Below are 24737 nucleotides of genomic sequence, written 5' to 3'. Positions count from 1 at the left end.
ATATAGAGTGTTTTAGTTACCAGATTTTCAACCCTGTGTTAAAATAAGCAGAGGAAGCTTACTCTCTGAATGCAGTATTAAATGGAAATTCAATTATTTCATTGGCAGATAATTTTAGTATAAGTCAGGTCCCACCCTCTAGCAGTCTTACTTTAATGTGGATAGTTCTCTTATCTCTCTTTTTTTTAAAAAATTTGACAGACAGGGCGCCTGGGTGGCTCAGTGGGTTAAGCCGCTGCCTTCAGCTCGGGTCATGATCTCAGGGTCCTGGGATCGAGTCCCACATCGAGCTCTCTGCTCGGCGGGGAGCCTGCTTCCCTCTCTCTCTCTCTGCCTGCTTCTCTGCCTAATTGTGATCTCTCTCTCTCGCTGTCAAATAAATAAAATCTTAAAAAAAAAAAAAATTAAAAAAAAAAAAAATTTGACAGACAGAGATCACAAGTAGGCAGAGAGGCAGGCAGAGAGAGAGGGGGAAGCAGGCTCCCTATTGAGCAGAGAGCCTGATGTGGAGCTTGATTCTAGGACCCTGGGATCATGACCTGAGCCAAAGGCAGAGGCTTTAACCCACTGAGCCACCCAGGTGCCCCTCTCTTATCTCTTAATCATATCTAACACACAAATTCTACCCAAATACTTTAGTTTTGTTCTCTGACCTGGAAGCTTTACTAACTGCAGTTCACAGCAAAGGATAAGGGATCACTATACCTTGAAGTAGTTTGTCAAGTTCTTTTGAGCCAGTAGTAATCTGTATGATCTCTGACCGCCTTTGATGGAACTCAGTTGCAGTAGTGAAACCCATTGGAACTAATTTAGCTGCCTCAGTCTGGGAAAAATAAGAAATGTCAAATCAACAAAATATGATTATTAGTAAAACAAGAATCAGACACACTGCGTGAAGAGATAAATTCTAACAAAATTTCCAGAGTGATTTCTCTTTAAAAAGTCATCAAAAGGGATGCCTGGGTAGTTCAGTCAGTTAAGGGTCTTCCTTCAACTCAGGTCATGATCCCAGGGTCCTGGAATCGAGTTCCACACCGGGCTCCTTGCTCAGCAGGGAACCCGCTTCTCTCTGTGCCTGCCACTCCCCCTGCTTGTGCTCTCTGACAAATAAAATTTAAAAAAAAATAATGGTAAATAAAAAGTCAACAAAATACCAATAGCTCTAGGATTATTTTATCTCTCTGGCAATTAAAGGATAAAATAAACTAATTCAGAGACTCCATGAAGATTAATTTTTTTTTAATTGTTAATTCAACGAATACATTCACATAGTAAAAAAAAAACCCAAAAAACTACTATAGACCCACACATGTGTACTTCGCCCGACTTATGACAAATGTAACATACAGCTTGAAGTCTAATAAACTATTTAAATTCTCATTTCCTGTTCCATCAACCACAGACTATATCTTAACTTTTCTACCTTTTTTTTATTTTTTGGAGGGGGAATGGTGACAAGGGAAAAAGGAGAGAAACTTTTTTTTTTTTTAAACATTTTATTCATTTGAGAGAGAGAGAGAGAGAATGAGTGAGCATGAGCTGGAGGGGAAGAGCAGAGAGAGAGGGAGAAGCTGAGTCCCTGCAGAGCCGAGAGCCAGCCATGGGGCTTGATCCCAGGACCCTGAGATCAAGACCTGAGCTGAAGGCAGAGGCTTAACCCACTGAGCCACCCAGGTGCCCCTTCTTTCTCCTTTGTTAAATGAGGACATCTGTCCTTCAATCTCTTGTCCCTCCGTGTCTACTGTCCTTATCTGTCAGCTGTACCTTTTCTTTTACACTGTCAAAGTCGAAAACACTTATATATCATTTTGTAGTCACTGATAAGTCTTCAATAATGAGTCTATCAGGAGCACCTGGGTGGCTCAGTGGATTAAGCCGCTGCCTTCAGCTCAGGTCATGATCCCAGGGTCCTGGGATCGAGCCCCGCATCGGGCTCTCTGCTCCGCAGGGAGCCTGCTTCCTCCAATCTCTCTGCCTGCCTCTCTGCCTGCTTGTGATCTCCGTCTGTCAAATAAATAAATAAAATCTTAAAAAAAAAAAAAAAAGAGACCAGAAATACAATAGAGAAAAATTAATGAAACCAAGAGCTGGTTCTTTGAAAAGATCAGCAAAATTGATAAATTTTTAGCCAGATCAAGGGAAAAAAAAAAAAAAAAAAAAGAATCAGGGGCGCCAGAGTGGCTCATTCGGTTAAGTGTCTGCCTTCAGCTCAGGTCATGATCTGGAGGTTCTGGGATCAAACTCCACATCAGGCTCCCTGATTGGCAGGGAGCCTGCTTCTCCCTCTCCCTGCTATTCTGCCTGCTTGTACTCCTTCCCTCTCTCTCTCTGTCAAATAAATAAATAAAATCTTAAGAAAAAAAAAGAAAAGACTCAAATCACAAATCAGGAAAGAAAGGACATTACTATTAACCTTACAAAAGCAGAACTCTATGCCAACAAATTAGATAACTGCAATGAAATAGGCAAATTCCTAGAAAGACACAAACTATTAAAACTCAATAATCCAGGGGCGCCTGGGTGGCTCAGTGGGTTAAGCCTCTGCTTTCGGCTCAGGTCATGATCTCAGGGTCCTGGGATCGAGCCCCGCATCAGGCTCTCTGCTCAGTGGGGAGCCTGTTTCCCTCTCTCTCTGCCTGCCTCTCTGCCTACTTGTGATCTCTGTCTGTCAAATAAATAAATAAAATCTTAAAAAAAAAAAAAAACAAAACTCAATAATCCAAAACTCACAAAAATCATCCAAGTCAAGGCACAAATGATCACTTGAACCTGAATATGTAAGATTTTATTTATTGGTTGGAGAGAGAGAGAGAGAGTGAGAGAGCGAGCAACGACAAGCAGAGGGAGCAGCAGGCAGAGGGAGAAGCAGGCTGCCCACTGCCTGTTTGGCTCGATGTAGGACTTGATCCCAGGACCCTGGGATCATGACCTGAGCTGAAGGCAGATGCTTAACTGACTGAGCCACCCAGGCATCCCTGGCTGAACCTGAATCTAAATTCAGCAAAATAAACTGAGTCTGACTTAAAAAAAAAAAAAGAAAAAGAAAAATATGAATACATTCATAGCAAGTAGAGATTAAACTTGTCATTTAAAAACTTTCCACAAAGAAAAATGGAAATCAGGGGCACTTGGGTGGCTCAGTGGGTTAAGCCTCTGCCTTTGGCTCAGGTCATGATTTCAGGGTCCGGTCCTGGGATGGAGCTCTGCATCCAGCTCTCTGCTCAGCAGGGAGCCTGCTTCCCCCACCCCCTGCATGACTCTATGCCTACTTGTCATCTCTCTCTGTCAAATACATAAATAAAATCTTAAAAAAAAAAAAAAAATAGGGGCACCTACGTGGCTCAGTGGGTTAGAGCCTCTCCCTTCAGCTCAGGTCATGATCCCAGGATCCTGGGATCGAGCCTGGCATCGGGCTCTCTGCTCAGTGGGGAGCCTGCTTCCTCCTCTCTCTCTCTGCCTGTCTCTCTGCCTCTTTGTGATCTCCGTCAAATAAATAAATAAAATTTTTAAAATAAATAAATAAACAAGAAAAAAGGAAATCAATGAATAGCTGAGTAGTAGCTTTAAATTATTCCCTAAACTTCTCTAACACTATCTCACTTGAAAACTCATTAAAATGCTTATATTTCAGCTTTGCAAATTTAATTCATTGCAGCACCAGTGTGTGAGAAGTACAATTCTTTCACTAAAGTTCCAATGTTAACAACTCAATGTTCCTCACAGGCTTCTGCTGTCAAATTCAAATGATATCTTTCTCATACACCACCTTGCTTTTATACCTGAGTCAGGTCTGTCTCCAGTGTTTCCTTTTTCTAAGATTTTATTTATTTATTTGACTGAGAGAGAGAGAGAGAGAGACAGCGAGAGAGGGAACACAAGCAGGGGGAGTAGGAGAGGAAGCAGGCTTCCCACTGAGCAGGAAGCCCAATGCAGGGCTCTATTCGGGGCTCCATCCCAGGACTCTGGGATCATGACCTGAGCCGAAGGCAGATACTTAATGACTGAGCCACCCAGGGGCCCCTTCCAGTCTTTTCTGACTTTATCATTTCTCAATTTTACCAACCTCTCAAGCTTACCATATATATTCTACTGAAACCCTTTTACCTCAGGTTCCTTCTCTTCTCTTCTCCAAAATGGGCTGTGTGCTCTCAAGTCAACTACTGTCCCCAACTCTCCTTGACTGAGTACTTGAGTTGGAGTCTAATCTAGATCTTTGTTTTCCACACTCATTTTGTTAAAAGTATATCCTCAAGTAACTTCCTAAGAAAGTACGTAAGAGAAAAATGTTCTGAATTACCTCTGAAAATGTTTTATTCTGTCCCAGTATTTGGTTAATAATATTGCCACAAAGAGAATTCTAGGTTTAAAATTATTTTCCTTTAAGGGTGCCTAGGTGGCTCTGTCCGTTAAGCATCTGACTTTAGCTTGGGTCATGACCTTGGGGTCCTGGGATTGGGGCCCTTGTTGGGCTCCACACTTGGTGGGGAGTCTTCTTGTTCCTCCGCACCTCCACCCACTCATATACTCTCTCTTAAATAAATAAAATCTTAAAAAAATAATAAAGTTATTTTCCCTCATAACTTTGAAGGCATTGTTCTACTAGCTTCTACCAGTCAGATTTCTGTTAAGAAGTGTGGTCTTTCCAGGCACCTGGCTGGCTCAGTTGGTGGAGCAAAGAACTCTTGATCTTAGGGTTGTGAGTTCAAGCCCAACACTGGGTGCAGAGATTACTTAAAAAAAAAAAAAAAAAAAAAGTAGTCTTTCTGATTTTTTATTCCTTTAGAATTGCTTTTTCCCCTCTGAATTCTTTCAGAATCTTCTCTTTATGACTGGTATACTGAAATTTCACACTCATGTGTCTAAGTGTGGGTCTCTAATACTCCATGAATTCTTACTATGTGAGATTTCCCTTTAGCTCTCTCAAATTTTCTGTTATGATGTCTTAGAGAATTTCTTCCCTTCTTTTTTCTATGATCTCTCTTCCTGTAACATCTACTAATCTTCAGGAAAAATGAAGATTAATGAAAACCAGAAGATAAAATAGGCTATAAACCAATACCGAATCTTAATTAATGTGTACTAAAATATTTAGGGGTAAATATACCGACATCTACAACTTTCTTTGAAAAGTATAAAAAAAAAATCCAAGATGGACTGATGACTGGATAGAGACATCAACAGACAGGTGGTAAGTCAAATATATTAAAATTTAATGGTAGAGTCTAGGTAAAGGGTATATAAGTTTTCACTGTAAAATTCAACATTACAGTAAGTTAAAAAATTTTAGTAACAAAAAGCTAAGAAAAAACATAGCAATTGCTTTCCCTGTTTGTCATTTTAACTCCTAAATTCTAGACTATGAGCCCTTACAGGAACAAAATATTATAACCAAAGTGAAATGTGAAGTAAAAACCATGCAACTGCCTAATCTGGGAGAACTTTACTTCTATTCACACATTTACATAATGAGTTACTTTCATTTCTGCTAGTTGAAGTCTTAAATGTATAGTTTTCAATAGCCAAGAACTACCAAACCTTGGACACAAGACACAGAATGGTGAATAGAAGGAAAATATCATGGGGCACCTGTGTGGCTCAATAGGTTAAGCAACCAGCTCTCAATTTTGGCTCAGGTCATGATCTCAGGGTCGTGAGATTGAGCCTGTATGGGGCTCTGCACTCAGCAGGGAGTCTGCTTAGGATTCTTTCTCCCTATGCCCCTCTCCCCACTACACACATGTATGCATGCATGCCCTCTAATAAATCTTAAAAAAAGGAAAATATTACAAAAAATAACTGTGCTGAATCTGTCAGTGCTTACAGTACACGAAGAGAACACAGTTCAACAAAAGCCAATTACAATTAAACTTTGAAAATGTGGAGATCACATAAATATGTCACCTTCTGAACAAATTTGTCCATAAAATCTTTCTTTTTCTACCACCTTGATGTACCTACTATAAATGATTTTATTTGCCTTTCTCCACTGTAACAGTGGATATTCTTTTTTTTAAAATATATTTTAAAAGATTATTTATTTATTTATTTGACAGAGAGAGATCACAAGTAGGCAGAGAGGCAGGAAGAGAGAGAGAGGAGGAAGCAGGCTCCCCACCAAGGAGAGAGCCCGATGCGGGGCTCGATCCCAAGACCCCGGGATCATGACCTGAGCCGAAGGCAGAGGCTTTAACCCTCTGAGCCACCCAGGTGCCCAACAGTGGTTATTCTTGTTGAAAGTCTCAATTTCAGTAGCATCTGGGTGGTGTGGTTGGTTGAGTGTGCAACTCTTGGTTTTGGCTCAGGTTATGATCTCAGAGTTGTGAGATCAAAACCCACGTGGGGCTCCATGCTCAGCATGGAGTCTGTTCCAGATTCTCTCTCCCTCTCCCTTTGCCCTTCCCATTCATACTCTCTCTCTAAAATAAATCTTTTCTTAAAATTTTTTAAAAAAGATTTTATTTATTTATTTGACAGAGAGAGAAATCACAAGTAGACAGAGAGGCAGGCAGAGAGAGAGGGGGAAGCAGGCTCTCCACTGAGCAGAGAGCCCTTATGCGGGGCTTGATCCCAGGACCCTGAGATTATGACCTGAGCTGAAGGCAGAGGCTTAACCCACTGAGCCACCCAGGTGGCCCTAAAATAAATAAATCTTAAAAAAAGAAAAAAAAATCTCGATTTCAAAGACTTTGGGGAATTGAGGGAATAGCCACAGTGACTGAAGAAATCTTCTTTAACCTTTAAAAGCAAATAACATCATCCTCCTTTATCCACTAGAAATTCAAAATACAACATGTCTGAAATCAAAGAGGACAGAAAAATAGACCTAGATCTGTATAATTTTGCACATCTCTTTTTGCTTTATTAAAGGTTTTTATTTGTGTCTTCATGAAAGCAGGCCACTGATTTGATTTCTAAAACTAAGGTCTGACAAGGCATAAGCAAAGATCCTGTCAGGATTTGTTCTGACACAAATATTAATGCCCAGAAAGAAAACCAATAGACTTTAGGGACACCTACGGCTTAGTATCACACATACTCTTTTGATGAGGTATTAGGGGCTCAGAACTGTCATTTCCAATTAAGTCATCACTTCAACAACATATTTGAATAATACAATAAATGAAAACTTCAGAGGCGCCTGGGTGGCACAGTTGGTTAGGCACCCAAATCTTGGTTTAAGCTCAGTCTGTGATCTCAAGGTTGTGAGATTGAGCTCTGCATCAGGGTCACTGTTCAGAATAATAAATCAATCTTCAAAAAATTAAAAAAAAAAAAGAATTATGACTTCTCAGACCTGAGTTACTATTACAAAGTGGTCTAAATAAATGAAATAAAATCCCTGCCAGTGCTTAAAAATTCAAAGCTCTTGGTATAATACCCAGTAAAACAGAATTCATCAGGTTGTGCATATATTAATGTATGAGATAGTAAGTACCCACAAATCTCAGCTATTGTCCATTTGACTAAGTTACATGGCAGTACATACACTGAAGCTAACCAATAACAAAGGATGCAGTCTCTTTTGAAGATTCTTTAGCCTTCTAAGACTTTTTCAGAGAAAAATTTCTGAAAAATTGGAAACTATAATAGTAATCAACATAAAATATGAAAATCAATTTTATAGATATTTACTTATTTTATCCCAGGGTCCTGGGATCGAGCCCCACATCGGGCTCTCTGCTCAGCAGGGAGCCTGCTTCCCCCTCTCTCTCTGCCTGCCTCTCTGCCTACTTGTGATCTGTCAAATAAATAAATAAATAATCTTAAAAAAAAAAAAAAAAGTTCAAGGGTAAATCTAATTCAACTGTATAACTATAGGTGCGCCTAGGTGGCTCAGTCTGTTAAGCTCAGGTCATGATACCGGCATCCTAGGATTGAGCCTCGAGTTGGGCTCCCTGCTCAACAGATAGTCTGCTTCTCCCCCGCTCCCTGACTCATGCTCCAATAAATAAATAAAATCTTAAGAGGGGGGAAAAAAAAGCCCAGCTAAATAATAACTAAATACCAAAGGGTAAGTGCATAAAATAAAATACAATCATGAGAATTATGAATGTGATAGAAAAATTAATAGTAGCTATAAGTCACTGGAAGGAAATGAGAAAAGATCAAAATATGATAGGATGAAAATAACTGGATTCTAGTTTTAGTTCTGCCACTGCCCGCATGACCTTGGGTAAATAACTGAACCACTGTATCTTACGTTTCCTCATCCGTAAAACAGAGATAATACTGGCCCCACTAATTTTTCTCAGTGTTGTTATGAAGATCAGATGAGAATATATATAAAAGGGTTGGGATTTCAAAGTTAAAATGTTATATAAGGGATTATTAGATTCCTACTTCATTTTTATTAAGCCAGTAAAATCACTTTTATGTCATTAAGGTTAGAAAAAAAAACTAAGCACATGATTTGAAATCACATTCTCTTGTCATTATTAAAGAATCTTGCCTATGATTAGCTAGCTAATAAGAAATAAAAACAGCTTTTTTTTTTTTTAAGATTTTATTTATTTCTTTGAAAGACAGAGATCACAAGTAGGCAGAGAGGCAGGCAGGCAGAGAGAGAGGAAGGGAAGCAGGCTCCCTGCTGAGCAGAGAGCCCAATGTGGGACTCTATCCCAGTACCCTGGGATCATGACCTGAGCTGAAGGCAGAGGCTTTAACCCACTGAGCCACCCAGGCGCCCAAAAACAGCTTTTCTATTTGAAAGTAAAACTTGATTATACAAAATGAAGAAACTTCAGAAAATTGAGGCAAAAGCAAAAATCGCTCACATTCTTAACATTCAGAAATAACACCACAAATATTTTAGTGTATTTATCCTGTGTATGTGCTATACATATACACACATTTTTAAAAACAAAAATAATCAACCGTGTGTGTGTGTGTGTGTGTATTTGTGTTTTATTACCCTGCTTTCTTATATCAGGAACATTCCTGTTATTAGGAATCCTTATGTTTCTTATATCAGAAACATTCTCCTATATCAATGAATATTCTTTGAAATTCTTTTTAGTGGCTAATATACTTCTAAGGCATGAGATCATAATTTCTAGAAAGATAAGGTACATCACCACGCACTGCTGGCGGGAATGCAAACTTGTCAATTTGGCAGTACTCATACCCCATGAAACTAATTTCCTTGAGAGAAAATCCCAATTTATGCAAGGAGGTACATATAAACATGATTAACTACTGCAGTCACCTCTGGAAAGGGGAACACAATGGGAGATGAAGAAGGAACACTGCCACCTTCACTGCATATCCTTTTGTGCTATTCCCACTAATGCCTCCCCCTATATCACATAAGCCGTACTTACCAGAATTTTGTCAGCTTTGGCTTCACTAATCCCCTTAATATTTATCAGTTCCTTCTTTGGTGCATAGGCAACAGCCTCCACAGTATGGAATCCAGCCTCTTCCAATTTCTTCACATCATTGGCATTTATGCCACATTGCTGCAGGTGAAGAAAACCATGGATAAGTGTAAGCTTCAGTTCTCTCAGCTAATGTAGATATTTGCCCTATCCAATTCAGAGCTGTTTTGAAGAACTGTTATATGCAAAAGCTTTGAAAAGTATTCTCTACACATGAGGTATTTAAAAACAAATTACCAACCCTTTCATTTGGAAAACCAATACTTCTAAACTAGTAGTCCCATGTACGTATTCTCATCATGAGTTGGGACTAAACCACTAATTCACAGGCACTGGGAATAAACTAGTAACGCTCAACCTTTTACAACTAGGATCCTAAATGAACTTTGAGGGGCGCATGGGGGGCTCAGTTAGTTAGGTGTCTGCCTTTGGCTAAAGTCATGATTCTAGAATCCCGGGATTGAGCCCCACCTCATGCTCCCTGCTCAGCGGGGAGTCTGCTTCTCTGTCTCCCTCTAGCACTCCCCCCTACTTGTGCTCTCTCTTCCTCTGTCAAAAACGTGAGACACTGGGCCCTAAAAAGCCACCTTAAACCACTGTTTCTGATGTTTTCTACATCAAGCACAAATAAAAAAATGTGGTTTTTGCTTGTTTGTTTGTTTTACTCTAAGCTGGAAACAGAGAAGCCTGCCCCAGAGCTGAGGGTAGCAAAATGACACGATCACTCTAACAAGTGACATTAAAAATGGGGGAAAACTGGGGCGCCTGGATAGCTCAGTTGGTTAAGCATCTGTCTTCAGCTCAGGTCATGATCCCAGGCTCCTGGGATCAAGCCCCGTGTCAGGCTCTGTGCTCAATGGGGAGTCTGCTTCTCCCTCTCCCTGCTCATGCTCTCTTTCTCTCAAATAAATAAAATTCAAAAAAAAAGAAAATGGGGAAAAACTAGTTTTGGTTAAGGACTCATACACCAGTTCTCAAAATAAACCACCCAAATGCACCTCTTCCTACCTATATTACAAATTCAGCTTTGATTTTATTAGCCATCAAAACTATGACTGCTGGGACAATATTAGTGGTGGAATGTGTATGTATTTGCGGGTTGGGAAGGGTTTTCGAGAGGGGAGGGTCTGCCCACATTAATAAGCTCTCCTATCAATATTTAAGCAATAAGCAAAATGCATGTGTGGGTATAAGGATGCTCATAATACCAGAAGTTATGATGGTGAACTCTGTAATATTTATCACAAACCCGTTTATATTAACTTCTGCTAGAGTCTTGAAGTTTAGCTGGGGTGGTAGGAATATGGGTGTAAAGGGAAGAATAAAGGCTTTCTCTGCTTTCCCTCCTACTTCTTTCAGCCTATGTCTGCAGCACTCACACTGTGGGCCCTCTGTACAATGGGAAGAAATAGTGCAAGGGCCTAGGTCTGATGCTTGATGTTCCTGTGCAGAGTCCTGAATTGGAGCTTGACCCTTACACCTCAATAGCCACAAGCCCTTCTCCCTGACCACAACAGCTGTCTTGCTCGTAACTTCAGCACAGATATGGGTCAATGGAGAGACAATGTTCCTCTCTCTTCCTGCATAGCTGTCCTAGGCCACTCTAATTCTCTGGATTGTAATTTCATAAGTAGTATAAATATCGCAAGACTCCACCATGAGATCCTAGGGCTTTTAGTTTTTGACAATCCAACTCTAAGAAAGAAAAATGATAAAGTAGGAGAATTCTTAACGAAAGAGATATGGCCAGACATGTTTAGCAGTTATCTTAAGCCTTTCCACAGGATTCTTGATAACACTTCTGAAAACTCTAATTTAGGTCTTGACCTTAGGTAATAAATCAATGGTTTATGAAAAGGTTGTAAGTTCTCCCAACAGGTAGGAGACTGTAATCTCATTGTAATTAGCATTGTAATTCTAAAATTAACAACTAAGCACATACCTCTAACCGTGAAATAGGTTGTGGGCCAAAGCTTTCTTCTTCCACTGAAGTATCTGCATTTGCTTCAAGCTGCATTTGCATAGCCATTACTCAGCATTCAACACTGAAAAGTACAGATGGCCAGAAAAAGTACAGAGCTGCAAAGTTCGTTTTGAAATAAATCTCTTGTTAGTCTTTTGGTCTAATAACTGACCTACCCATGGCAGGAAAAAAGAACCTATCTCACCAGCTTTCCCCTCCACTAGTCAGTTTTTTTTTTCAAGACTTTATTTATTTATTTGTTTGAGAGAGAGAGAGAGAACACAAGCAGGCAGAGCGGCAGGCAGAGGCAGAGAGAGAAGCAGGCTCCCCGCTGAGCAAGGAGCCCACTGTGGGACTCAATCCCAGGACTCTGGGATCAGGACCTGAGCCAAAGGTAGCGGCTTAAACGACCGAGCCACCTCAGGTGTCCCTCCACCTAGCTAGTTCTATCAGATATAGTTTAGGAAGAGCCAGGACTAGTCTGCTTCTTTTTTTTTTTTTTAAATATTTTATGTATTTGACAGAGAGAAATCACAACCAGGCAGAGAGGCAGGCAGAGAGTGAGGAGGAAGCAGGCTCCCTGCAGAGCAGAGAGCCTGATGCGGGGCTCGATCCCAGGACCCTGAGATCATGACCTGAGCCGAAGGTAGAGGATTTAACCCACTGAGCCACCCAGGCGCCCCTAGTCTGCTTCTTAAAGATGCACAGCTTAACTAGACCAACTATGTCCCCAGTTCCCCTGCTTCACATTCCTTGAGGGTAGGGGTCAAGTTATTTATTTGTGTACAATTGTGTATACCCCATGATACATTAAATGTTAGGTGTTTGGCAAGTACTTGGTAAACCGAAGTGGACTTTGCAAGACTCTTCTTAAAACTTGAAAAAACAAACAAACAAAAAACCAAACAAACAAAAAAAACAACCCAAAACCAAAAAAGACTGGTGAAAGTTCGTTAAACTGTTTCAATTTTATTGTTTCCTTCAAGCAAGTAAGGTTTGGGCGTGGTGGGAGAGGAGTGAAATGAAGGTACAGAATGACTGCCCTTAAGCCTCCACTCCTGGTAAGGCAGTAGATTGAGATGAAAGTACTTCCCATCTCAGCCCAGGATCATAGCTTGTAGTCACATATTCTGCTTCCAATAGGAATGTGTGAAATTTAGGGCACCTGGGTGGCTCAGTTGGTTAAGCACCTGCCTTCGGCGCAGATCATGATTCCAGAGTCCTAGGACAAGTCCCATATCAGGCTCCCTGCTCAACGGGGAGTCTACCTCTCTGCCCTTCTCCTTGCTCATGCAGGCATGTGTGCTCATTCTCTCAAATAAATAAATAATCTTAAAAAAAAAAAAAGGCAGGGGGAATGTCTGGAATTTAAATATTACAATTTTAATCACTTTCAGACCTCACTGAAGCACAAATGAGGGGTGCCTGGGTGGATCAGTGGGTTAAGCTTCTGCCTTTGGTTCGGGTCATAATCTCAGGGTCCTGGAATCAAGCACTACATTGGGCCCTGCTCAGCAGGAACCCTGTTTCCCCCCTACTCTGCCTGCCTCTCTGCCTACTTGTGATCTCTGTCTGTCAAATAAATAAATAAAATCTTTTAAAAAAATGCACAAATGAATAACATTCAAGAACCCTGCTCAGTCTGAAATCCATAGAGCATTAGGCCCATACCTAGTCAGGTTATTATGATAGTTAAGATTGCTCAGGTTGAAAGTAATGGAGAACAAAAATTAATTATCTTCAAAGATGTTAGTAAAAGTGAGCAAAACTTTTTTTGGGGGTGGGGAGAGAGAGAATGCAGGGCAGGGGTGAGGGGGTAGTGGCAGAGGAAGAGGGAGAATCTTAAGCAGGCTCTGCGCCTAGTGTGGAGCCCAAGAGAGCTGGACCTCATGATCCTGAGACCATAACCTCAGCCAAACCCAAGAGTCAGAGGCTTACCCAACTGGACTACCCTAGCACCCCAAAAGTGAACAAGTCTTAATGTTCACAAGAATAAATGAATTTAAATCACACCAAAACAATCTGAACAATTTAACAATCCAGATAAATTTAACTTAAAGATAACACATGAAATCTCCATTCTTTAAGACTTGACAAAAGAGGTCCATTTTTTCCCTTTTTAAAAAAGTATAGTTGATTCACAATGTCACACTAATTTTAGGTGCACAGAATAGTGCTCTGATAACTCTGTATGTTACGCTATGCTCACCACAAGTGTAGCTACCATCTGTCACCATACAACACAAGACCACTGACTATATTCCCTATGCTGTACACCTTTTACTCCTTTGACTTTTTTTTTTCACTTTTTTTTTTACTTTGACTTTTACTCCTTACTCCTTTTACTCCTTTGTTCTGTTACTGGAAGTCTATGCCTCTCACTCACTTTCACCCATTTTGCCAATTCCTCCTCCTCCCTTCTGGGAGTTATCAGTTCTCTCTGTATTTATGGGTCTGTTTCTGCTTTCATTTATTTTTGTATTTTTACACTCCACATACAAATGAAATCATATGGTATTTGTCTTTCTCTGTATGACTTGTTTCACTTAGTATACTACCCTCTAGGTCCCTCCATATTGTTGCAAATGGCAAGATCTCATTCTTTTTAGAGGCTGAGTAATATTCCACTGTATGCATTATACATACATACATACATACATACGATATCTCCTTTATCCATTCATGTGTGGATGGACACTTGGGTTGCTTTTGTATCTTGGCTATTGTAAATAATGCTGCAGTAATCATTGGGGAGCTTTTATTTTTTTCAAGTTAATATTTTCATTTTCTTTGAGTAAATACCCTGTAGTGGAATTTTTGGATCACATGGTATTTCTATTTTTCATTTTTTGAGGAACCTCCATACTGTTTTCCATAGCAGCTGCATTAAATGTAAATCAGTGCACCATCAGTTCATGAGGGTTCCTTTATATCCATACTCTCACCAGTCAGGATCCCTTATTTCTTACCTTTTTCATTTTAGCCATTGTGACAGAACGGAGGTGATACCTCATTGTGGTTCTGGTTTGCATTTCCCTGATGATCAGTGATGTTGAGTACCTTTTCATGTGTCTGTTTGCCATCTGTGTCTTCTTAAGAAATGATCATTTGTTGTTGATTTGTTCAGATGCACATCTCTTAGATAGCTGATTTAACATAATGTGTGTCTATGATAGTGCTAAATATCAGGATCACCTGAATGGAACTAAATTTAAACATCTCCCTTCATAAGGGAATCTGGAGGGCTCAGGTCATGATCCCAGGGTCCTGGGTTTGAGCCCCAAATCAGGCTCCCTGTTCAGTAGACAGCCTGCTTCTTCCTTTCCCTTGGTCTGCTGCTCTGCCTAGTTGTGCTCCCTATCCCTGTCAAATAAATATTTAATTAAAAAAATACAAAAAAACCCCACATCTCCCTTCATAATCTATGAAAAAGACAGAACTGTGGGGAAATGGAGAAAGGACTGTCTTTTGAATAAAGAGTGCTGGGTTGATGGGAGAGCCTTACAGAAAAAGAAACCACCCTCTCACCCCACATATAGAAGAAACATCCATTTCCAATTCAATTACAGACCTAAATGTAAGACTTAAAACAAAGCTTTTGGAATATAAGCGAATATCCTCATGACTTTATGATAAAGATTTTTTGAACTGGATACATAAAGCAATAATGAAAAAAGAAAAGACTGAAAAATTGGACTACATTTAAACTTAGAATTTCTATCAAAAGACACTACTAAGAAAACAAAAAGTCAAACTACAGTATATTTACCACATATACAAACAAGAACTGATAATTAAAATATATTAAAAAAAAAACACCAGGGGCACCTGGATGGCTCAGTCAGTTAAGTGTCTGCTTCAGCTCAGGTCATGATCCCAAGATCCTGGGATGGGACCCCACATCGGGCTCCTTGCTCAGCAGAGAGTCTGTTTCTCCCTCTCCCTCTGCCTGCCACTCTGCCTACTTGTGCTCTCTCTCTCTCTCTCTCTCTGTCAAATAAATAAATAAAATATTTAAAAAAATTTGTATATATGTATAACTTCAAATCAGCAAGAAAGAACAACTCAATAGAAAAACAGAGATCTGGCGCCTGGGTGGCTCAGTGGGTTAAAGCCTCTGCCTTCCTCTCAGGTCATGATCCCAGGGTCCTGGGATCGAGCCCCGCATCGGGCTCTCTGCTCAGCAGGGAGCCTGCTTCCTCCTCTCTCTCTGCCTGCCTCTCTGCCTACTTGTAATCTCTGTCTGTCAAATAAATAAATAAAATCTTTAAAACAAAACAAAACAGAGATCTGAACAAGCACTTTAGGATAGAAGATATCCAGTAAACATATGAACCAACAGGGCTGCCTAGGTGGCTCAGTGGGTTAAGCCGCTGCCTTTGGCTCAGGTCATGATCCCAGGGTCCTGGGATCAAGCCCCACATCCAGCTCTCTGCTCAGCAGGGAGCCTGCTTCCCCCCCCTCTCTGCTTGCCTCTCTGCTTACTTGTGGTCTCTGTCAAATAAATAAATAAAATCTTAAAAAAAAAAAAAGCCAAACAAACATGAACAATAAACATATGAACCAACAAAGCTCAACCTGATTATCAGGAAAATTAAAACCATGAGGTATTTCTATACCACCAAAACAGATAAAATTAAAAAAATCAACCACATCAAGTGTTGGCAAGCATGTGAAACAACTAAACTTTCATACACTGCTGGTCTGAATGTAAATTTATACTTTAGAAAACTGACATTAAATGTAAACTGGGTGGCTCAGTTGGGTAAGCATCTGCCTTCTGCTTGCGTTGTGATCCCAGGGCCCTGGGATAGTGTTCTTGCTCAGCTGAGAGCCTGCTTCTCACTCCCCCTCTGCCGCACCCCCTGCTTATGCTCTCTGACAAATAAATAAAATGTTTAACAAAAGTAAATAAACAAACGTGGAAGTTGAATATAGACAAATGCTACCACCCAGGAATTTCAACACTGTATTACTAACCAACTGAAAAGCAGACACATGTGCACCAAAATATACATAGGAATGTTCTCAGCAGCCTTTCTCCTTTTAAAAGTCAGAAACTAGAAACCACCCAAATGTCCACCATAGGCAGAAAGAATAAGGGATCCAATATGGCAACAAAAAAGAACTATTACTATATACAAAGATATGTATGAATCTATAGACAGAATGTTGAGCAAAACCAGACACAAAAATATAAACAGTATCACTTACACAAAATTCAAACACAGACAAATTTAGTCAATGGTGTTAGAAGTTAATAGAGCGGTTACCTCTGGGGAGAAAAAGGTTCATACTAGAGGGGGAACAAGGGAAGTTTTTGGGATTCTGACAACATTCTATTTATTGACCTGAGTAGTCATTACATAGGTATATTCTCTTTGAAATAATCCAGAGCTGTATACACTTCTGATCTGTGCATATTCTATATGCATATTACACTTCATTTTAGAAGTTTAAAAAAAAAACAGGGCGCCTGGGTGGCTCAGGGGGTTAAGCCTCTGCCTATGGCTCAGGTCGTGATCTCAGGGTCCTGCATCCGGCTCTCTGCTTGGCGGGGAGCATGCTTCCTCCTCTCTCTCCCTACTGCCTCTCTGTCTGCTTGTGATCTCTCTGTGTCAAATAAATAAATAAAATCTTAAAAAAAAAAGTTAAAAAAAAAATCTCACTGGAGAGGAGTCCCTAGGTATCACGTGAACAGCCTTCTGCATTAGGTAATGAAAACACCTTTGAGGAAACTGGAGGCGGGTACTTGGTAAGCAAAGCACGGAGTAATGGAAAGAGGACTGACCAAAAATCCGGAAACCTGGCTCTGACATAAACAGCTGTGACATTAAATCGGTACACCCCTCTGGACCTCGGCTTTCTCGCCCCCGCCCATAAAATGGGGGCTGGAAATGAAGGGTTCTAGGTTTCTCCCAGCTCTGGAGCCTGGGGACCGCTTCAGTTTTCGCCACAACCAGCTTTGACGGTGGGCTGGGCCCAGGCATGCCCCTGCTCCGCCGCGCCAACTCCGCTTTCTCATGCGGCGTCGAGGGGCGCATAAGCCGGCGGCCAGACCACGGGCCCGGTCGGGTTAATGCGGAGATGTGCCCCAACGCAGAAAGGGACCAGGTCTACACCTCACACTCACCTCGGTCCACAGCCTTCTCACTCCGGCGGGCTGCACGCTCCGATTTCTGTCCGCTGGTCTAGTCCGCGACCGACCCCGGACGGATTCCAGACGCCCCTCCTTGCTGCTAACTTCTCTACTCCCTTGTTCCGGCCTCCTGCACACAACCCAGGCGAGTTTTAGGTCCCAACTATGCCCCTCAGAGAGCGTTAGCTCTCACGAAGAGTGTCTGGCCGCACAACTCTCCCCGTCCGGCAGCTTTCGGAGATCCCGCCAAATGCTCCGGAAGGTCACGCCAGGGTCAACGTAACGTCTCCCCGCCCACCTCGGCGCCGCAGCCTAGCCCGCCCTGCCTCTGCTCGCGAGTGGGAGGTGGGCCCAAGGATCTTGATCTTGCATGATGTCAAGGAGTTCCCTTTTCCGTTTACCCCTAAGAACTAATTCACAATTTGGAAGTCGCCAACTTCTTCTCTTTCACCGGACCAAGGACTACAACTCCCAAGAGGTAGTGGGGTCGGCCGGAGACTCCAACTCCCAGAATGCACCGCGGGCGCCTGGCATTTTTAGCGCCTCAGTCCCTCTGCGGAAAAGCCTGGCTTTGCAGAGGTGTTCTCGGTTTGCTTCCAAAGTATCTAAGCCTGTGTTTGCTCCGAGCTTCCGACTTCGTCATGTCAAATTCCTGCAGACTGACGTTTTTCAGGTCCCTGGATGTGGTAGAGCCGAGGATGCTCGAGTAGACAGATGAAACTGGAAAACAGAGCTAGTGAAGGGGAGAAAATTCCTGAAATACTAGTCATATCTTGGTAATTTGCTCCAGAGGAAGAAGACATTGATTACCTTCTCATAGTTTTCTGGAAAGTTTGACCTATGATTCTGGCTTTAAAGGGTGAATGGGGTTTCCTGGGCAAAGAAGAGGAGATGGAGGACACAACCATATAGAACAGTATGGGCATGGAAATTAACGACGTGGTCAAGCCATAGCATTGCCTGATGAGGGAGGGAAAGAGCCCTGGAGGTGCTGATATTGTAAAGTTAACATTTAGTTCAAGTTATGAAGAAAGTTATGACCATGTGTGGAGCTTTAATCTTTATTCTTTAGGTAATGGGGAAATCACTGAAAATTTTTAAGCAGAAGATTCCTATGGTTTGATCTTTTTTCCCCCCACCACCACTTTATCATTGTGGGATGCCTTTAAAGTTCATAAAGTTTTTATTCAATCCTCCCACCGTTGTCTTGTGACAATGACAGATTTTAGAAAAGAGTAAAGATAGCAAAAACTGTCAGGAAGCTCTTGCTATATTTTGGACAAGGGATGAAGGCTTGCTTGAGTTAGATCAATGACAGAACAGATTCAGGAAGCATTGTGGAGGCAGACGCAACCTAACAGTAATTATATATAGTACCTGGGGATAATAGTAACTGCCGTACCAAATATACCCACTTAAAAAAAAAAAAAAAAGATTTTATTTGACAGAGAAATCAGAAGTAGGCAGAAAGGCAGTCAGAGAAAAGGGGAACCAGGCTCCCTGCTGAGCAGAGAGCCTCATGGGGGTGGGGGGCGTCAATCCTAGGACCCTGAGATCATGACCTCAGCAGAAGGCAGAGGCTTAACCCACTGAGCCACCCAGGCACCCCCAAATATACCCACCTTTACCTCCCCTTCTTCACATACTTTCCTTAGAGCATCTGCAAATCCACAGCCCCTCCTGGCTGAATGAAATCACATGTGACTTTGACCTTTCATTAAAATCAAATTCCTGTGGCTGTGTGATTGTCAAACCAGAGAAACCCCTTTTATAGGAAGACTAAGAAATTGAGAGACCAAGAAAGTGGGAAAGAATGAGACAGAAAGGAACAATTTTGAAATCTCTTTTCCAAATCTTTCCAATTTCTCAGGAGTCCAGCAGCACTTACTATTCTCGAGATCTGTGAAATACTCCTGGATGCTAATAAATCTCCCTTCCATTTCTTCTGCTTAAACCAATTTGAGTAGTTTTCCGTTCTTTTCTTCCAAGACAACCCATTAAACATTTGGAAATAAGACAAACTAGTGTTCTTGCTAACAGTTAAGTTAGCAATCCATATGAATATGTTTAAGTGTGTAGTGGAAAAGTTTTGGATATATCCTAGATTACATCCAGTGACCTATTTGATATCTCAAAGAGGTAACCTCTAGTAAAAAAAAAAAACAACAACAAAACTTAATCATGAGAAACCTAACCTTTTGTCTCAAGGATAATAATCTCCTGGCACAGTCAACCTGGAGCATAGTAAGGGAAATCCAGAAGGGAAACCCACTGTCATGTCCAAGTGATCCAATTGCAAGGATGATCCAGTATGGGGAAATCTATTATAATTGACCACTTTAATAGGTCAAGGAGAAACCCATATGGTTAATTTCATTTTGAAAGAGCAATAAAATTCGACATTAATTCCTCATTAAGGGGGAAAAGGGGAGAAAGGAATCGGATGCTTCCTTAGCATGATCAAGAAAAAAGCAGATACTCCAAACAAGTTGTTTACTTGTGAAATGTTAGAAATACTTTCATTAAAACCAAGAACTGGGGCTCCTGGTTGGCTCAATATGAGGAGCACATGACTCTTAATTTCGGGGCTGTGGGCTGTGAGTTTGAGCTCCAGGTTGTGTGTAGAGATTACTTATGTAAAAAAGAAAGAAAATTGTCTATTGCCACTATTCTTTACTATTGTTTAGGAAATATCACAGGGTGTAATAATTCAAGATAATAAAAAAAGATGTAAGTGTTCAGAAAGATTTACGAATATGATTATATACCTAGATAGTTTAAGGGACAATAAGAAAGTACATTAGTGTAACCAATTATGAAATATAAAAAGATCAGCACTTTATTAAGTCTTAATAACTAATTAACTAATTAGACAATATAATATATTGTCTAATATATTATTATATTACAATATAATAGAAAAATATCCCACTCACAGTAGTAACAAAAACCCTAAGTGTCTAGGAATACACTTTTAGAAATGTTCAGGATCATCTTAAAAAAAAATGTTCAGGATCTTTATGGAAAAATCTCTAAAACCATCTTCCCAGAGAAGGCTCAAAATTATAAAGTTGAAAATTCATTAACATCAATGAATTCACAATAGAAATCCCAATGCAATTCATGGCAATCACCATTAGTTGCCTACCCAATAGCCATTGCCCTTTATGGCTGAGAAAACCTAGTATGTGGAAGGATGTTCACTAGTGAGATTTTGGATGACTTTGCCTTCCTCTGTATTCTTTTGTATATTATTTGCACTTTTGGTTTGAATTTATCTTGTTTTTATTATGATAATTTAAAAATTGTAACAAAATTATCAAATGCCTTGGAATAAGTCTAATAAGAAAAGTGCACGTCCTATATAAAGAAAATTTTAAGATATTAACAAAGGACACAAAACAGAAAAAGTATACTAGCGGAAGACTCATATCTTAAAGATACCAATTGTCGAGCTGCTCATTAAATTTAATATAACATGATTTCAGTACAAATTACATTAAGAGTTTTTGGGGAAGAAAACAAGCTAGTTCTTAACTTTATATGATAAAATAAAAAAGCAAGAAGAGCTAGGAAAACCTAAGGGCCTGAAATGACCAGATGTTAAAACATATTATGAAACTAGTAATTACAGGGCCACCTGGGTGGCTCAGTAGGTTAAGCATCTCACTCTTGATCTTGGCTCAGGTCATAATCTCAGGGCCATGAGATGGAGTCCTGTGTTGGACTCTGTGCTAAGTGTGGAGCCTGCTTGATTCTCTCTCTCGCTTTCCCCCTTCCCCTCCCCAACTCTCTCCTCAAAAAAAACCACAACAAACAAAAAACCAAAAAAACTTCCCTATAAAAATTACAAAGGACTTTTACAATAAGATAGGTCAATAGAACAGAACAGTTTAATCAGTGTCTTAGTTTCCTGTTGCTGCTGTAACAAATTACCACAAATATATGGCTTTTAAAAAATGTATAATCTTACAATTCTGGAGATCAGAATTCCTAATGGGTTTCACAGGGCTAAAAGCAACATATTGACAGAATTGTGTCCCTTCTGGAGGTCCTAGGAGAAAATCTGTTCCTTGCCTTTTCCAGTCTCTAGAGGAATCCAAATTCTTTGGCTCAAGGTCCCTTCCTCGCTCTTCAAAGTCAGCACTCTGATCTGTTTCCATGATCACATCTCCTTCTCTGACTCTGACATCCTACCTTCCTCTTATTTTATTTTTAATTTTTTAAATACTTTTATTTATTTGACCGAGAGAAATCACAACTAGGCAGAGAGGCAGGCAGAGAGAAAGGAGGAAGCAGGCTCCCTGCGGAACAGAGAGCCCGATGTGGGGCTCGATCCCAGGACCCTGGGATCATGACCCGAGCCAAAGGCAGAGGCCTTAACCCACTGAGCTACCCAGGCGCCCCCTGCCTTCCTCTTATAAAAAACCTTGTGATTACATTGGGCCTACCCAGCTAATCCAAGATAGTCTCCCCATGCCAAGATCCTTCAAAAGCTCTGCAGAGTTCCTACCGCCATGTAAAGTGACATTCACAGGTTTCAGGATGTGGACATCTGGGTGTGGGGGGGCGGGGGTGGTGTCTACTACTTTGCCTACCGCACTCAGATATGAATAGGTAGAGAAATCTAGTACATGATAAAAAAAGCATTCCAAATCAGTGGGAAAATAGCCTATTTATTAAATGGTGCTGGGATAGCCACATAGCCATCTAGAAAAAAAAATAATTTGGATCCTTGACCTTTGTTAGGATAAATTCCCAACTGATTCAAAGACATAAATGTAAATTATTAAACCATAAAAGTTCTAAGAGAAATCATAGATCTTACAGTAGAGAGAATCTAAATATAACACAAACTCAGAAGTCATAAAATATTGATACATTTGACTACATATCTTTAAAATTCTAAATGGCAAAACCTATAATAAAGTCAAATAAAACCATAAGTTAGGAGGAAATTTGGCAAACAACTATCACGGTTTCATTTTTTAAAATCTAAATTCAATTAACATATAACATATTCTTGGTTTTAGAGGTAGAGGTTAGTGATTCATCAGTCTAATACCCATTGCTCTTTACATCGTGTGCCCTTTTAAGATTTTATTTATTTATTTGACAGACAGAGATCACAAGTAGGCAGAGAAGCAGGCAGAGAGAGAGGGAAGCAGGCTCCCTGCGGAGCAGAGAGCCCTATGCAGGGCTCAATCCCAGGACCCTGAGATCATGACTTGAGCTGAAGGCAGAGGCTTTAACCCACTGACCCACCCAGGCACCCCTCATGTGCCCTCTTTAATGTCCATCACCCAGTTACCCTATCCCACCACCCACCTCCCTCCTAGTAACCCTCCAGTTTGTTTCCTATGATTAAGAGTCTTACAGTTTGTCTCACTCTCTGATTTCTTCTTGTTTTAATTTTTCCTCTCTTCCCTTATGATCCTGTTTTGTTTCTTAAATTCCACAAGTGAGATCATATAATTGTCTTTCTCTGATTGACTTATTTCACTTTGCATAATACCCTCTAGTTCCATTCACGTCATTGCAAACGGTAAGGTTTCTTTTTTTGATGGTTGAGTAGTATTCCTTTGTGTGTATATCCCACTTTTTAAAAATTTTATTTTTTGTAAGATTTTATTTATTTGACAGTGAGAGAGATGAGAGAGAGAGAGAGAGAGAGAGAGAGAGAGCACGAGCGTGCATGCATAAGCAGCGGGAGCAGTAGGCAGGAGAGGGAGAAGCAGGCTCTCCACTGAGCAAGGAGCCCAACTTAGGGCTTGATCCCAGGACTCTGGGATCATGACCTGAGCCAAAGGCAGCCAAAGGGTGACCTGAGTCACCCAGGTATCCCAACCATGCACTTTAAAGATTTTATTTGTCAGAGAGAGAGAGCAAGTGAGGACAAGCAGGGGTAGCGGAAGGCAGAGGGAGAAGCAGGCTTCCCACGAGCAAGGAGCCTGATGTGGGACTCAATCCCAGGGCATGACTGACTGAACCACCCAGGCATTCCCCAAGCTGTACACTTTAATAGGTGAATTTTATGATGTCAATTATATTTCAGTGAATTTTTTTTTAAAGATTTTATTTATTTGACAGAGAGAGAGATAGCACAAGCAAGGGGAGTGGCAGCAGAAGGTGAGGGAGGAGCAGGCTCCCCATGGAGAAAGGAGTCCAAAATGGGGCTCGACCCTAAGACCCTGAGATCACGAAGGCAGATGCCTAATAGATGAGCCACCCAGGTGCCCCTTGGTGAAGTTGTTTTAAAAAAATAAAGAAAAAAAAACAACTAACTGAGCCTCGGTGGCTCAGTTGGTTAAGCAGCTCAGGTCATGATTCCAGGGTCCTGGGATTTAGCCCCATATTGGGCTCCCTGCTCAGCAGAGAGCCTGCTTCTCTCTCCCTCTGCTGCCACTCTGCTTACTTGTGCTCTCTCCCTATCTCTCTGTCAAATGAATAAAATCTTAAAAAAAAAAAAAAAGGAAAAGGAAGAAAAGGATAAAAACCACAACACAGAATACTGGTCCCCACTCTTAGTGTTTCTGATTCAGCAGGTTTGGGGTAAAGCTCATACTACTAGTCTAGGGACTAGGCTTTGAGAACCACTCCATTAGCTCATAGAAATGATAGTTTCAGGGGAGATGAACCACGAGAAACTATGGACTCTGAAAAACAATCTGAGGGTTTTGAAGGGTGGGGGGTGGGAGGCTGGATGAGCCTAGTGGTGGGTATTATGGAGGGCACGTATTGCATGGAGCACAGTGTGGTACATAAACAATGAATTCTGATACACTGAAAAGAAATTTAAAAAATTAAAAAACAAACAACAAAACAAAGATAGTTTCCTGAGGAACTTCAAATAGTTTTCTTTTACTGTCTTTCAGAGACAATGATATAGGGATAACTATGGTTTGTATCTGGTTCTTATACTCAGGTCCTGACATATTTTAATCTTTTTTTTTTTTTTTTTTTTTTTTTTTAAAGATTTTATTTATTTATTTGACAGCGAGAGAGAGATCACAAGTAGGCAGAGGGAGAGAGAGAGGGAAGCAGGCTCCCCGCTGAGCAGAGATCCCGATATGGGACTCGATCCCAGGACTCTGAGATCATGACCTGAGCCGAAGGCAGCGGCTTAACCCACTGAGCCACCCAGGCGCCCCCCTGACATATTTTAATCTTATCTCAGTTTTCAAATAAGTGGGTGTTTCTAGAAGGAGCTTTCTTTGGTATATCTTCAAATGTTTATTGAATACATGGTAAAAAACAA

General features: G+C 40.8%; 1 protein-coding gene across 1 annotated transcript in view; it reads right to left on the bottom strand.

Moving 5' to 3' along the window:
* The window catches only part of RAD51 (RAD51 recombinase), a 33818-nt gene extending 16099 nt beyond the window's left edge, over positions 1-17719 (bottom strand). Inside the window, exons 1-4 of the mRNA XM_046009025.1 lie at positions 17474-17719; positions 11320-11422; positions 9321-9458; positions 706-823 (exon numbers count right to left, since the gene is read on the bottom strand). Of these exons, the coding sequence (XP_045864981.1) occupies positions 706-823; positions 9321-9458; positions 11320-11406 (343 nt within the window). The 5' untranslated portion in view covers positions 11407-11422; positions 17474-17719. The remainder of the gene's footprint in view (positions 1-705; positions 824-9320; positions 9459-11319; positions 11423-17473) is intronic.
* Between the last annotated feature and the right edge of the window lie 7018 nt (positions 17720-24737).

The sequence above is a fragment of the Meles meles genome, chromosome 6 (assembly GCF_922984935.1).
Source record: "Meles meles chromosome 6, mMelMel3.1 paternal haplotype, whole genome shotgun sequence".
Classification (NCBI taxonomy): domain Eukaryota; kingdom Metazoa; phylum Chordata; class Mammalia; order Carnivora; family Mustelidae; genus Meles; species Meles meles.
Note: the sequence above shows the minus strand (reverse complement) of the source record. Positions and strands in the feature narration are given on the sequence as shown.